Source organism: Gorilla gorilla, chromosome 20 (genome assembly GCF_029281585.2).
Source record: "Gorilla gorilla gorilla isolate KB3781 chromosome 20, NHGRI_mGorGor1-v2.1_pri, whole genome shotgun sequence".
Taxonomy (NCBI): domain Eukaryota; kingdom Metazoa; phylum Chordata; class Mammalia; order Primates; family Hominidae; genus Gorilla; species Gorilla gorilla.
In genome coordinates this window covers 27,599,768-27,614,182 of record NC_073244.2, presented here as the reverse complement: position 1 = coordinate 27,614,182, position 14,415 = coordinate 27,599,768, and the positions used below count along the sequence as shown (strand labels likewise).

At 35.8% G+C, this 14,415-nt stretch overlaps 1 protein-coding gene across 1 annotated transcript in view; it reads right to left on the bottom strand.

The window, feature by feature from the left end:
* The window catches only part of LOC115931567 (zinc finger protein 91-like), a 101,679-nt gene that overhangs the window by 53,934 nt on the left and 33,330 nt on the right, over positions 1–14,415 (bottom strand). Inside the window, 2 exon segments of the mRNA XM_063701186.1 lie at positions 11,001–11,187; positions 11,619–13,021. Of these exon segments, the coding sequence (XP_063557256.1) occupies positions 11,001–11,187; positions 11,619–13,021 (1,590 nt within the window).

Below are 14,415 nucleotides of genomic sequence, written 5' to 3'. Positions count from 1 at the left end.
GTAATAAAATTTTCTTTAAGGTGTCCACACAGTCCCTGGTCATGCTTGAGGCAGTCCTGAGAAATATCACCCCTACCCCAATGACTCTCACTAAAAAGTTATATTTTCTTTATCTTTTCTTATAACTTTATATTTTAAAAATAAAAAGACAGGAATGTCAGGCCTCAGCTGAAGCTCAGCCATTATAACCCCTGTGACCTGCACATATATGTCCAGATGGCCTGCAGGAGCCAAGAAGTCTGGAGCAGCCAAAAAATCACAAAGAAGTGGAACAGCCAGTTCCTGCCTTAACTAGTTAACCCACCTTATGACATTCTACCATTATGACTTGTTCCCGAGAAAGCTGCCCCGCTCCTATCTCCCTTTGCTGACTCTCTTTCTGGACTTAGCCCACTTGCACCCAAGTGAATAAACAGGCTTGTTGCTCACACAAATCCCGTTTGGTGGTCTCTTCACCTGGATGCGCTTGACATTTTGTAAAATGCATAATGAAGAAAACCAAATTTAGTAATTGGTTAGGTACAATTACGTGGTTTCTTAATTTGTACTGCTGTGGGAAAGTAAGGAACTGGAGAGACGAAATGGAGTGAAGGAAAGTGTTTGTTTAAGGTATACACTGGCACAGCGGACACATGTCCTGAAACTCTGAGCCCAGAGCAAAGAAAATGAGTCCCCTTTAAGCATTTTGAGGTGGGCACTGTGTGAAGCAGGAAGCAGGCTTACAGAAACGAGAACAAAGGCTGCTGTGACACTTTTGCAACATGTCTTACATCTCTGGGAAAACTTGGTTTGCAGCTTATGCTTATCTGTCTTGTGACCTTGCAGCTGTGCAAGGAAGAAAGAAGCAAGAGTTTACAGAGCCTACAAAATATGTGGAAGGTAGATATGGTTAATGTTTCTTGGGACAGACAGTAAATATTCTCTTCTAACTTCAAGGGGGCTACTTAAATTCTTTTTAGCCTTGGTTAATACAGCAATTCATTCTACGAGCTATTGTTATTTCTCTTACTATTACTATAATCTTTACTATTATTACTTATGCTATTATTCTGTTATTTTCTTAAGTTCCTACTTCAATAGATTAAAGGTGAAAATTTCCCAGTTATGTAATCAGAGCTTAATTGGCAGTTTATAGTTGGTGAAGCCTGAATTTTGTTTCTCTGAATGTAGTAATTAAAAATAATGCACCTGAGTTAGTTTTTTTTAAAGTATGAACCCAGGGACTAGAGACACCTCAGTCTAATTGCCTGCCACTTAATTATTTTCACACAGCACGGGGAACTGATTTTCTGCTGCATTTTTCACCTGTGTCCCAAGCAGGGTTTTTAAGTCTAAACTCCCATGCCCCATATCTCCAGCCTCACTCTGGCTTGCAGTAAGATACTAAATTTCCAGGTTCTTCTGGCATTCCTAAATGCCAACTTTTCCTTCCTAATTCACATTATCACTTCTTTGTCTTTTAGTGTACTTTTTTATATCATATTTTAATTAATTATTTTTTGGCAAAGCATTAAATGGTGCTTTTAAGAAGTTGTATTGACTGTTTGTAAATATTTCCCATGAGGAGAAAGCAAATAATAATCCCCCGATGTTGTATTGTAGAAACTGTGTCTCTTTTCGTTTTATCTTCTCTAGGCACAGAGATCTTATCAGAATGTTTTTGGGTCAAAGTTCTGCTTTGGAAAATTTATGGGGTGATGTGTCCTCAGCCACCCTTTAGTTTTTTGCTGGTCCTGGGTTTAGTACTATCTGGGGATAAACCAAGATATCTGCCATGCTTATGTCAGCTTGAATGTCCGGTGGATATCAGCTTCTGGTTTATTTTCTCCCTTACGATGACCTGAAGTATGGAGTGTATCCTTTCTAGGGAGCAAGTGGATACCCTGGGGCTAAGAGGAATCTTCTGGTGTACTCTAACTTTGAAAAGCTGTTAAAATTGCCTTCACCTAACCCAGCTTTCATTTCTTGAAGACAAATTGCTGGTCAGCCAATCAGATGCTGATAATGAGGGGACAACACAGACATAATTTCTGCCCCCTGGATTCTGTAAGGGGACAGAAGAACAGTGAAATAAATATAGTAAAAGAAAAAGAGTAAAAAAAATGGGGCCAGACGCGGTGGCTCATGCCTGTAATCCCAGCACTTTGGGAGGCCAAGGCAGGCAGAGCACGAGGTCAGGAGATTGAGACCATCCTGGCTAACACAGTGAAACCCAGTCTCTACTAAAAATACAAAAAATTAGCCAGGTGTGGTGGTGGGCACCTGCAGCCCCAGCTACTCAGGAGGCTGAGGCAGGAGAATGATATGAATCCGGGAGGCAGAGCTTGCAGTGAGCCAAGATCACGCCACTGCACTCCAGCCTGGGCAACAGAGTGAGACTCCGTCTCAAAGAAAAAAAAAAAAGTGAAAAATTTATGACCAAAAAAATAGTATTGGAACAGAAATTAAAAGAAATTAAAGAATGTGTAAGCAGAAACTCAGTTGTATGTAAGAAAACCCAATTCCTCCTGAGAAAGAGAAAGAGCTGGAGTCCTTTAAAAATTAACGGCCTGCTTTTCTGTGGCTAGCAAGCCTTATCTCTCCTCCTTTCCCAGGCATTTTGAAGACCCTGTTTCTCTAGCTGTGCAGCTGCAAGGTCACTAGATAGATAAACTCAAGTTGTAAAACACGTTTTTCCTTGGAAAGTAAAAAATTATGTAATGCATGTCACAATTAATTGAATAACTGTCTTTGTTTCTCGCTTCTGTAATATGCTTCTCCCTGCACAGATCTCCCCCTGCCGTCCCACAAAATGCTTAAAGGGTAACTTAACTCTTTGTTCAGGGCTCAGTCCTTTGGATGTTAATCCGACTAGGCCAGTGCACCTAAACAATAAATATCCTCCACAACCCCATCAGTCTCTCTGATTTCTTATCAATCCTGCTACAGTATCCCAAAAGACAAGCAACAAAAACAACAACAAACTGACTCCAGTGAGACAGTGTAAAAGCTTGCAAAGTAAAATGCACCACTGCATTCCAGCCTGGGCGATAGACTGAGACTCCATTTGAAACAACAACAACAACAAAAAATAAACAAACAAACAAAATTTATTAAACTTTCAAAATACAAAAACATCATCAAAAAGTCATAGCATTTCTATACATTAGTAACTATCTCAAAATGAAATTCAAAAAAATTCCATCTACCTAACTATAGTTTGAAATAAATTTAACCAAAAAGTTGAAACACCTTATATTCTACTCTAAAGAACATTATACAAATTAAGTAACACATAAATGGAATAATATTACTCATTCATGAACTGGCATTTTTAATAGTTAAATATTTGTATTACACAAAATGATCTGCAGATATAATGCAACCTCTATCAAAATACCAGTGACATACTTCATAGACATTTTTAAAAAGCATATCTAAAATTCACATGGTACCACAAAACACCCTGAATAGCCAAAGCAATCAAGACAAAAGAAGGTATCACCCTGACTTTGAAATACACTACAAAACTATGGTAACCAAAACAGTATGTCACTTGAATAAAAACAGAGATATAGGCCAATGGAGCAGAAGAAAAAAAGAGCAGAAATATATCAGTGTATTTACAGCTAACTGATTTTAAATACAGGTGACTTTTTTTTAAAGGGAAATAACAGTATCTTCAATAAATGATGTTTAGAAAACTTTATGTCCACATGCAGAGAAAAAAAAAAAAGTGAGACCCTCATCTCACACCATATGTAAAAATAAACTCAAAATAAATTAGCCACTTAAATGTAAGGCCTAAAACTCTTAAACTACTACTACCAAAAAATAGAGTGAAAGTCCTATAACATTGGTCTGGGCAGCAAGTTTTTTGATTTAACCTAAATATCCCAGGACACAAAAGGAAGAACAAGTCAGTCAGATCACTTCAAATTAAAAAGCTGCTGCACAGAATCTGATACAATGAACAGAATGTGACAACTAAAAAAAGGGAGAAAATATTTGCAAATTATACATGTGACAAGGGGTTAATATCAAAAATATAAAAAAAACTCAAATGACAATACAACAAAAATAAGTAACTATTAAAAATAAGTAGCTGAAATAAGTATTTTTCAAGAACACACATACATAATGGCCAACTGATATATTTAAAAATGCTCAATGTCAATTATCACAAAAAGGCAAGCCAAAAAAGAAAAAACAAAACTAGGAGATATCAACTCATTCCTGTTAGAATGACTCTTATTAAAAAGAAAAAGTGTTGGTAAAGATGTGAAGAAAAGGGAAGGCTTGCACACTGTTGGTTTGGAATGTAAATGAAGACAGCCATTATGAAAAACAAAATAGAGATTTCTCAAAAAACTTAAACTACCATGTCATAACAGCAATTGCACTACTGGATATATATCCAAAACAAATAAAATCAGAATGAAGAAACATTTGCAATTCTGTTTGTAGCACTTTTCACAATTGCCAAAATACAGAATAAACAGTTTAACATCTAATGAGTAAATGAAGACAATGTGGTAGATATACACGACAGAATATTATTTTTAAAATAAGAAAATTCCTTTTCTCTTGAGACCGAGTCTCACTCTGTTACTCAGGCTGGAGTGCAGTGGCACGATCTCAGTTCACTGCAACCTCTGCATCCCTGGCTCAAGGGATTCTCATGCCTCAGCCTCTGGAGTAGCTGGGATTACAGGCATGCACTACCATGCCCATGCCCAGCTGATATTTTTTTTTTTTTTTTTTTTTTTTTTGTAGAGATGGGGTTTTTCCATGTTGACCAGGCTGGTCTCAAACTCCTGGGCTCAAGCAATCCACCTGCCCTGGCTTCCCACAGTGCTGGGATTACAGGTGTAAGCCACCACACCTGGCCTTAAAAAAAAAAAAAAAAAAAGAAAAAAATTATATTATTTTAAATCACATGGATTAAGCTGGAGGACATTATATTAGTTGGGATAGGCCAGGCACAGAAAGATTAATATTTCATGATTTCACCTATACATGGATTCCAAAAATCTTAATCCTATTGATGTACAGAGTAAAATGGTGACCATCAGATGGCAAGGTATTTAGAAGAAATGGAGGTTTGGAAAGTCTGTCAAATAATACGTAATTATAGTCAAATAGGAGAAATAAGTTCAAGAGATTTATTGTACAACATCGTGACTATAGTTCATAATAATGTATTTGGATTTTTGAAAAATGATAAGACAATGTCATGTGGTCTCACCACAAAAATGTTAACTATGTGAGGTATTAATTACCTAGAAATAATAACAATGTATATATATTTCAAAATATGTTCTACAGAAAAAGCACACATTTTGTCAAGTTGAAAGAAAATATTTTTAAAACATAAAAAAAAACAATGTGTCAAATACTGTGTCTTTGTGATTATTTTGGCTAAATAGTATGAAAATACATAGTTTGGGGACTATTGTCATTTAATTTTTTAGTCATAATCATAGGAACTCTGATATTTAACAGCATGTTCAAAATATTTACAGAAAAAGTACACATTTTTATCTGTCAAGAGAAAATATTTTCAAAACGTTATAGAAGAATAAGAATGTGTCAAATACTGTATCTTTGTGGTAATCTTGGCTAAATAGTATCAAAAATATGTATTTTGGGGCTATTGTCATTTGTCAGTCATAACCATAGGAACTCTGATATTTAACAGCATGGTTTGGACCCAGCACATTGCATGGGAGAAGCCAATGTACTTTAGGATTTTTACTTTAAGCTTGGGGCACCTGGAGTTTCTGGTGCTGATGGTAATGGTATGAAAGCCACTAAAGGGGCAGGTGTTGCTTATGGTCCCATGACTGGCCAGTCTGTGAACACAGTAAACTAGTTTGCATGCAAAATAACAGAATGTTTTAATCCAAAACTTGTCATGATCTCTAAATGTTTTTCAGAGAAAATGACCCAGGAGTTGGCTACAGCTTGGTGACTAAAAATAAAAACCGTAGACTAAACTTCTCCCACTAAAAGAAAAAATATAAAAAGTAAGACAAATTTCTCCAAATTGTAAAATCAATATAGAAAAGACATATTTTTCTAAATTTTAAATTCAGAGTTCATTTTATTATTTTGCAATCTTTACCACCACACTTAAAAGATTCTGCATGGAAATGTAAATTGTGCTGTAATTATATCACAGAAAATTAAATTCGTGGCCGGGCACTGTGGCTCATGCCTGTAATCCCACCACTTTGGGAGGTCGAGGCGGGCGGATCACGAGGTCAGGAGATTGAGACCATCCTGGCTAACATGGTTAAATCCCGTCTCTACTAAAAATACAAAAAAAATTAGACGGGTGCGGTAGCGGGCGCCTGTAGTCCCAGCCACTCGGGAGGCTGAGCCGGGAAAATGGCGTGAACCCGGGAGGCGGAGCTTGCAGTGAGCCAAGATCACACCACTGCACTCCAGCCTCGGAGACAGAGCGAGACTCTGTCTCTAAAAAATAAAAGAAGAAAATTAAATTCGTTTACTTACTATTAACTCTCTTAAAAATTTAATTTCCATATTTTCAAGCAAGTTTTATATTTGCCACACTTTGTATAAGAATCTAATAAGATTTTTCTTTTAAAAACAAAGAAATTCAATGCTAATTTAATCCTCTTACCTGTGGACAGTGTGCGCCTTTAATCTTTTTTTTTTTTTTTTGAGACAGAGTTTTGCTCTTGTCCAGGCTGGAGTGCAATGGAGCAATTTCGGCTCACTGCAACCTCTGTCTCCTGGGTTCAAGCGATTCTCCTGCATCAGCCTCCCGAGTAGCTGGGATTACAGGCATGCGCCACAACATGTGGCTAATTTTGTATTTGTAGTAGACACGGGGTTTCACCATGTTGGTCAGGCTGGTCTCGAACTCCTGAGCTCAAGTGATCCACTTGCCTCGGCCTCCCAAAGTGCTGGGATTAGAGGCGTGAGCCACCACACCTGGCTTTTATCTTAATTAACTAATCTGAATGTTATATTGATAAGCGAACTCACCAGTTAAAATCCATTTTTAAGTGCACTAAAAATAGAATTTTGTCATCAAAATCTACAAAGTACCATGTGAAATGAAATGGCGTGAAGAGAACAGTGAGAAAACTGTAGCTATAACTCAGAAGGGCTGTGATGCATACATAGTTGGAAAATACATACAAGAAACAAATCTGAAGAGAAGTAGAAAATAAAAGAAGCAGAATTTATTTTTTTTTTATGAGTCTCGCTCTGTCACCCAGGCTGTAGTGCAATGGCACAATCTCGGCTCACCACAATCTTCGCCTCCTGGGTTCAAGCAATTCTCCTGCCTCAGCCTCCTGAGTAGCTGGGCTACAGGTGGATGCCACCACAATCAGTTAATTTTTGTAGTTTATTAGTAGAGACCGGGTTTCACCAGGCTGGTCTGAAACTCCTAACCTCAGGTGATCCATCTGCCTCGGCCAGAATTTCTCTTTAAATTCAGCAAGATTCAGTTTTATAGTCTGGAAAAAATGTCCACTCCATATGAAGAATCAATCTTATTTCTTCACCATTGATATTTTTCATTTGTGACTTGAAATTACAAACTAACTCCAGCAGGAATATTTGGGAATTATTATGGAGCATCGATTACACAGTAAGAACTGTAATGTATGTTTGCTACATTTATATATAAAAACATCCTCATGACTTATGAAGCCCCCCAGTACTTACCTGAACAAATTGACTCAATAAATAAACATACTTATGTCAATTATAAAAAGTGAAAGCAACAATCACTAAAGAAAAGAAAACTTACATATTGTTCTCCCCTTAAAAGAACAAAATGGAGTGCTCTCACTAAATAAAATGTAACTTAATACACTACTTTTGGAATTACATCTAAAAATTATTTTGTGTGCACTAAATTTCATAAAAATTCTTATAATCACAGACCAGCTCATATAATGAATACTTCCTAAACCATAAAACAAAAAAATATGTAAGAAACAAAAAAAGTATGGGTCTAGCATGAGTACCAGGCAAGTATATATAGAGAATTTGCATGAAAAGGTTCAGAACTGTAAGTCATGGATTGTACAGTAATAAATTCAATACAAAGCACAAAGTATACATTTGCTTTCAGTATTTTTTAAGGTTTTTAGTTTTATAGTAGCCACCTTATTAAAATGATTTTTATTCCCATATTGTTCTTTTCTTCTGAAAATAGGTACAAACTCATACTCACACACACACACTTATTCCATAATTTTCTTACACCTAAAGTTTGTCTTTAGACTAATACATATTTAACTCTATGTGAATCAAAAAGTCTGCATGTTTGCAGGCAGACAGGCCACATGTTCAAAAATATATATATAACAATTTGGAAAAAATATTAAGAGTTTAGAAATGAATTTTATTTATACTCATATATAATTTGTATTATGACCATAAAAATAACTCTATAGTAAATAACAATTTAATTGTACATTTTAAAATTTAAAAAAAGTGGCCGGGCACGGTGGCTCATGCCTGTAATCCCAGCACTTTGGGAGGTCAAGGCAGGCAGATCATGAGGTCAGGAGATCGAGACCAGATCACGAGGTCAGGTTATTGAGACCATCCTGGCTAACACGGTGAAACCCCATCTCTACTAAAAATACAAAAAATTAGCCGGGCATGGTGGTGGGCACCTGTAGTCCTAGCTGCTTGGGAGGCTGAGGCAGGAAAATGGCGTGAACCCGGGAAGTGGAGCTTGCAGTGAGCCGAGATTGCACACTCCAGCCTGGGCGACAGAGCGAGACTCCATCTCAACAACAAGAACAATAACAAAAAAAAATTTTTTTAAAGTGTAGGTTTGGATTGTTTGTAAAACAAAGGAGAAATGCTATGGGTGAAGGATGCCTCACTTAACCCTGATGCTATTATTATATATTGTATTCCTGTACTAAAATATGCCATATAAAGTGCATCAATATATACTCATATTATGTACCCACCAAAATTAAATTTAAATGATTAAAAACAAAATAAAAATTTAACCTACAGAAACAATATTCTTTAACTTATTTGCAGTTTAAAGCCACTGGCAAAAAAAATTACTAGAGATGTTAATCCATTATGTTACTAAATAGTATATCGTTACCATCTTTTACCTATACCCTTGAGTAAGGTGGAACAGGGTAAAGTTTGTGGTATAATAATGCTTCATTGAATGCACAATAGTATTTAACATGTTAAAAATGTTAAACTATTAACTTCACACAATCTAAAATTTTAAAAATGTACTGCATCTTATATAAAAGTACAATTAGTATGATAATATACTACTAAATTTTAAATAAAATTAAATGTTTTTTCATAATGCAGAATATTACTCTGAACACCAACCTCATGCACCACTCAATATTATAAGTTAACCCCAAAGAACCTCTCCACTTACATTTTCATTATGCATCTTACATTCTAATGTCTTTACTTTTCAATAGAAAAGATCACAAATAATGCCCACCTAATAAAAATAATCTCTTACCAGGAGCAGTGGCTCATGCCTGTGTAATCCCAGCACCTTTGGAGGCCAAGGTGGGTGGATCACAAGGTCAGGAGTTTGAGACCAGCCTGGCCAACATGATGAAATCCTGTCTGTACTAGAAATATAAAAATTAGCTGGGCGTGGTGATATGCACCTGTAATCCCAGCTACTCAGGAGGCTGAGGCAGGAGAATCGCTTGAAACTGGAAATTGAAGGTTGCAGTGAGCCGAGATCAGGCCACTGCGCTCCAGCCTGGACGAAAGAGCAAAACTCCCTCTCAAAAAAACAGAACAAAACAAAGAAAGAATCTTTCATATCTTTGATACAGCAATAATTGATCCCATGCTTTCACATGTGAATCCAATAGGAATGAAGAAACGGCAGGAATTTCAGAGTTGAATGACATCATTATTCACTTTTCAAAAAATCTGTAATATTTTTCAAGAAATAAAGTATACTTTGAATGTAATTATAACTGCAAAAAACCTTCTGATCCTCTTAAAGTTATATACAAATAATTTTTCTACCAACTTTAATTTTCTATACTCAGCCCTCTGATTTAGTATATCTGATGTTGTCAGTGCCTTAAGTATTTCTACCATAAATTCTGATATTTACACAGACTTACTTATGGATTAAATTTTTTTTAACTTTTACTGCATCTGCAAAAATATATTCTAGTATGAACTCTGTTTTCTAAGCTGTAGTTTTTGAAAAAGTGTTTTTCCAAATTTACTACATTTGCATGATTTTTCTTCAATATAAATTCCCTGATATTGAACAAAGTGTCAAAGTGCTTCAGAGTTTTTCCTCTACAAAAAATGTCTACAATAAGATCTGTGATACAAGGCACTACTACCCACTTTATATTTGTAACGTTCATCTTCAAAATAAATATTCTTCATTGTAAAGTTCATATTTTCTTTTTTTTTACTTTTTAGATGGAGTCTTGCTCTGTGGCCCAGACTAGAGTGCAGTCTCAGCTCACTGCAACCTCTCCCTCCCCAAGTTCAAGTGATTCTCCTGCCTCAGCCTCTTGAGTAGCTGGGATTACAGGCACCACCACTGCAACCGGCTAATTGTTGTATTTTTAGTAGAGATGGGGTTTCACCATCTTGGATAGGCTGGTCTCAAACTCCTGACCTCATGATCCACCTGCCTTGGCCTACCAAAGTGCTGGGATTATAGGCCTGAGCCACCATGCCTGGTCAAAAGCTTGTATTTTCTGAAAGATCTTTTGACAGTAATTGTACTTATAATGCTTTTATTAAGTATGAACTATCTGGTGTTGAGATATGAACATACATTAATGGCTTTTTCAGTCTTTATATTTGTATAATTTATCTCAAGTACAAATGCTTTCCTGTGCAATAAGGTGTGAGCACTGGTTAAGTTTTGCCACATTGTTCACACATGTAGGTGTTTTCTCCAGTACGAATTATCTTACCTACAATCAAGTGTGACAACCATTTAAAGGCTTTGTCTCATTCTTCAGATTTCTAAGATTTCTCACCAGTATAATTTCTTTTATGGTTAGAAAAGTTTGAGGTGTTGTCAAAAGCATTGCCAGATCTTTCTGGTTTGCAGAGTTTCTTTCCAGTATAAATTACGTTACGTCTGTTAAGAATTGAGGGCTTGTTAAAGGCTTTGCCATGTTTTTCACCCTCGTAGGGTTTCTGTACAGTATGAATTTTTAATGCCTAGTAAGAGTTGAAGACTGGTTAAAGGCTTTGCCATATTCTTCACATTTGTAGAATTTTTCTCCAGTATAAATTATTTTCTTAAAAAGGTTCGAGGACTGGTTGGAAAGCACTGGCACATTCTTCACAATTGTAGGGTTTCTTTCCAGTATGTATTTTCTTTTCCTTTTTTTTCTTTTTTTTTTTTTTTGAGACAGAGTCTTGCCTTGTGGCCCAGGCTGGAGTAGAATGGCGCGATCTTGGCTCACTGCAACCTCTGCCTCCCAGGTTCAAACGATTCTCCTGCCTTTGCCTCCCGAGTAGCTGGGATTACAGGCGCCTGCCACCACACCCAGCAAATTTTTGTATTTTTAGTAGAGATGGGGATTTACCATGTTGGCCAGGCTGGTCTTGAACTCCTGACCTCACGATCTGCTCACCTAGTCCTCTCAAGTGTTGGGATTACAGGCATGAGCCACCATGCCCTGCTGAATTTTCCTATGTTTAGTAAGAGTTGAGGATTGGTTAAAGGCTTTACCACATTCTTCACATTTGTAAGATTTCTCTCCAGTATGAATTATGTTATGTTTAGTAAGGTTTGAGGATCGGTTGAAAGCTTTGCCACATTCTTCACATTTGTAGGGTTTCTCTCCAGTGTGAATTCTCTTATGTGTAGTAAGGTTTGAGGATCGGTTAAAAGCTTTGCCACATTCTTCACATTTGTAGAGTTTCTCTCCGGTATGAATTATCTTATGTTTGGTAAGGTTTGAGGATTGGTTAAAAGCTTTGCCACATTCTTCACATTTGTAAGGTTTCTCTCCAGTATGAATTATCTTATGTATAGTAAGTTTTGAGGAGTGGTTAAAGGCTTTGCCACATTCTTCACATTTGTAGGGTTTCTCTCCAGTATGAATCATCTTATGTGTAGTAAGGTGTGAAGACACATTAAAGGCTTTGCCACATTCTTCACATTTGTAGGGTTTCTCTCCAGTATGAATTCTTTTATGTTTTGTAAGGGTTGAGGACCAGTTAAAGCCTTTGCCACATTCTTCACATTTGTAAGATTTCTCTCCAGAATGAATTATCTTATGTTTAGTAAGGTATGAGAATCGGTTAAAAGCTTTGTCACATTCTTCACATTTGTAGGGTTTTTCTTTAACATGAATGAACTTATGTGTAGTAAGGGCTGAAGGGTGGTTAAAAGCTTTACCACATTCTTCACATTTGAAGGGCTTCTCTCCAGTATGAATTACCTTATGTGTAGTAAGGTGTGAAGAATGGTAGAAGGCTTTGCCACATTCTTCACATCTATATGGTTTCTCTCCAGTATGAATCATCTTATGTGTAGTAAGGGTTGAGGAGTGCTTAAAAGCTTTGCCACATTCTTCACATTTGAAGGGTTTCTCTCCAGTATGAACTCTCTTGTGTCTAGTAAGGGTTGAGAACCGCTTAAACACTTTGTCACATTCTTCACATTGGTAAGAATTCTCTCTAATATGAATTCTTTTATGTTGATGTAGGTGTAAAAGCATGCAAAATGATTCATCACATTTTTTACATTTGAAAGGTTTCTCTCCAGTATGTCTTGTCTTATGTCTATTTGAATTGAAAATTTTATGAAAGACTTTTATATATTTATCACATGGAAATATTTTGCTCTGGGTAGTTGTCAAACACTGGTTTAGTTCATTATAACCTTTTTTGTGCACCTTACACTCAACCACACTTGCGGAGCCTTTTCTTAACTGTAAATTCTCATGTTCACATTTGCCATGTCTTCTCAGTATCACTTGTTGAAAAGAATCTTTTATGTCTTGCTCTGGCCAAAGGTCTCTGGTAAAATAAGAACACATAGCTGAAAGAAATAAAAACAACAAATTATTCAACTTACTAGACTCTGATAAACATACTTTACAAATCTAACCTATATTATACAAACTACATAAGCAAGATGCCATAATAAAATACCACAGGCCCTAAATCCTTCATAGACATATAAATGTAATAAAAGCATACTGACCAAAATACATAAGGAAAACTTACAAATAAGCATGTAAAGTTCCCCAGGTGAGTACATAGATGAGTACACAGGAATGCAAAGACACAGAAGAAAAAGAAAAGTCCATTACCTTTGCCCAACACAGTTCTTCCTACTCAACAATATAACATACTGCCTTTCAAAGTAAATTGCTAACTTTTGGTTTCTTTTTTAATAAACAAGTAAAATACTGGCACATACATCTATATTACTTGCTTCTAGGGGCCTTTCCAGAAACTGGTCTCCCATAACATAAAGTGCTGAAAAAAATGGTGGTATATTTTGGAGTTATAGTTTGGGTCTTGAGACCAAAGGTAATTGTTACAGCAGCAGAGAGACTGCAGTACAACAGACAGAAAACAGAGCAAATGGTTACTGATTAAGATGAAGCAGAAATAAACTCCTTTAACTAAAAAGTAAACACAAAATTTTAGACAAGATACATTCTAAGAACATGTTTGAGAGTCTACCAGGATCTCTAACCAAGATAATTGTTTTCAGACTATGCCTGGAGAAAGCTACATGATAAAAACTGTGTCAGGTAGCTTTATTTAATGTCTAAATTTTAATCAAAGATTACAATGAATACAAAATAGGGCAAAATGGTTTATCAAAAATATTATAAAATTTTCAGAAAGAAACCATAAAAAAGATGTATATATTAATTTTAAAAATTAAAAACAAATTGAATACTCAATGAGTAAAACAGGAATACAGAGAACTATAGAAAACCAGAAAAAACTGATAAGAAAAAAATATTTAAAATATCCAAAAAACAGAAATTGTAAAGGTAAAAAATATCAAAAGAAAATATAACTCAAAAATTCTGAAAGAAAAAATATTGTCAAAATGAAGAAGCTCAACAAACAATTAGGATACACACAAAGATATTTATAACAAACACATATGTAAGCACAATTTCAAAAACCACAGACAAGAAGAGAATGGAGCTGCAAGATAAAAATGGCATGTCATTTACAAGCACAGTCTTATAAGATAGTCAGTGAACTGTCAACAAAAGCTTTGCAGGCCAGAAGGAAACTGTGATATAGTCAAAGTCCTAAAAAAAATAGCTATCAAGTGAGAATAATACCAGTCCTGCCCAATAAAAAGAAAAAAACCTTCAAAAATAACCAAATTCTGAAAAAATATTGGCACTTCATATGCCCTAAACATAAAAGATGCTGAAAGCAGTTGCTTCTACTGAAAAT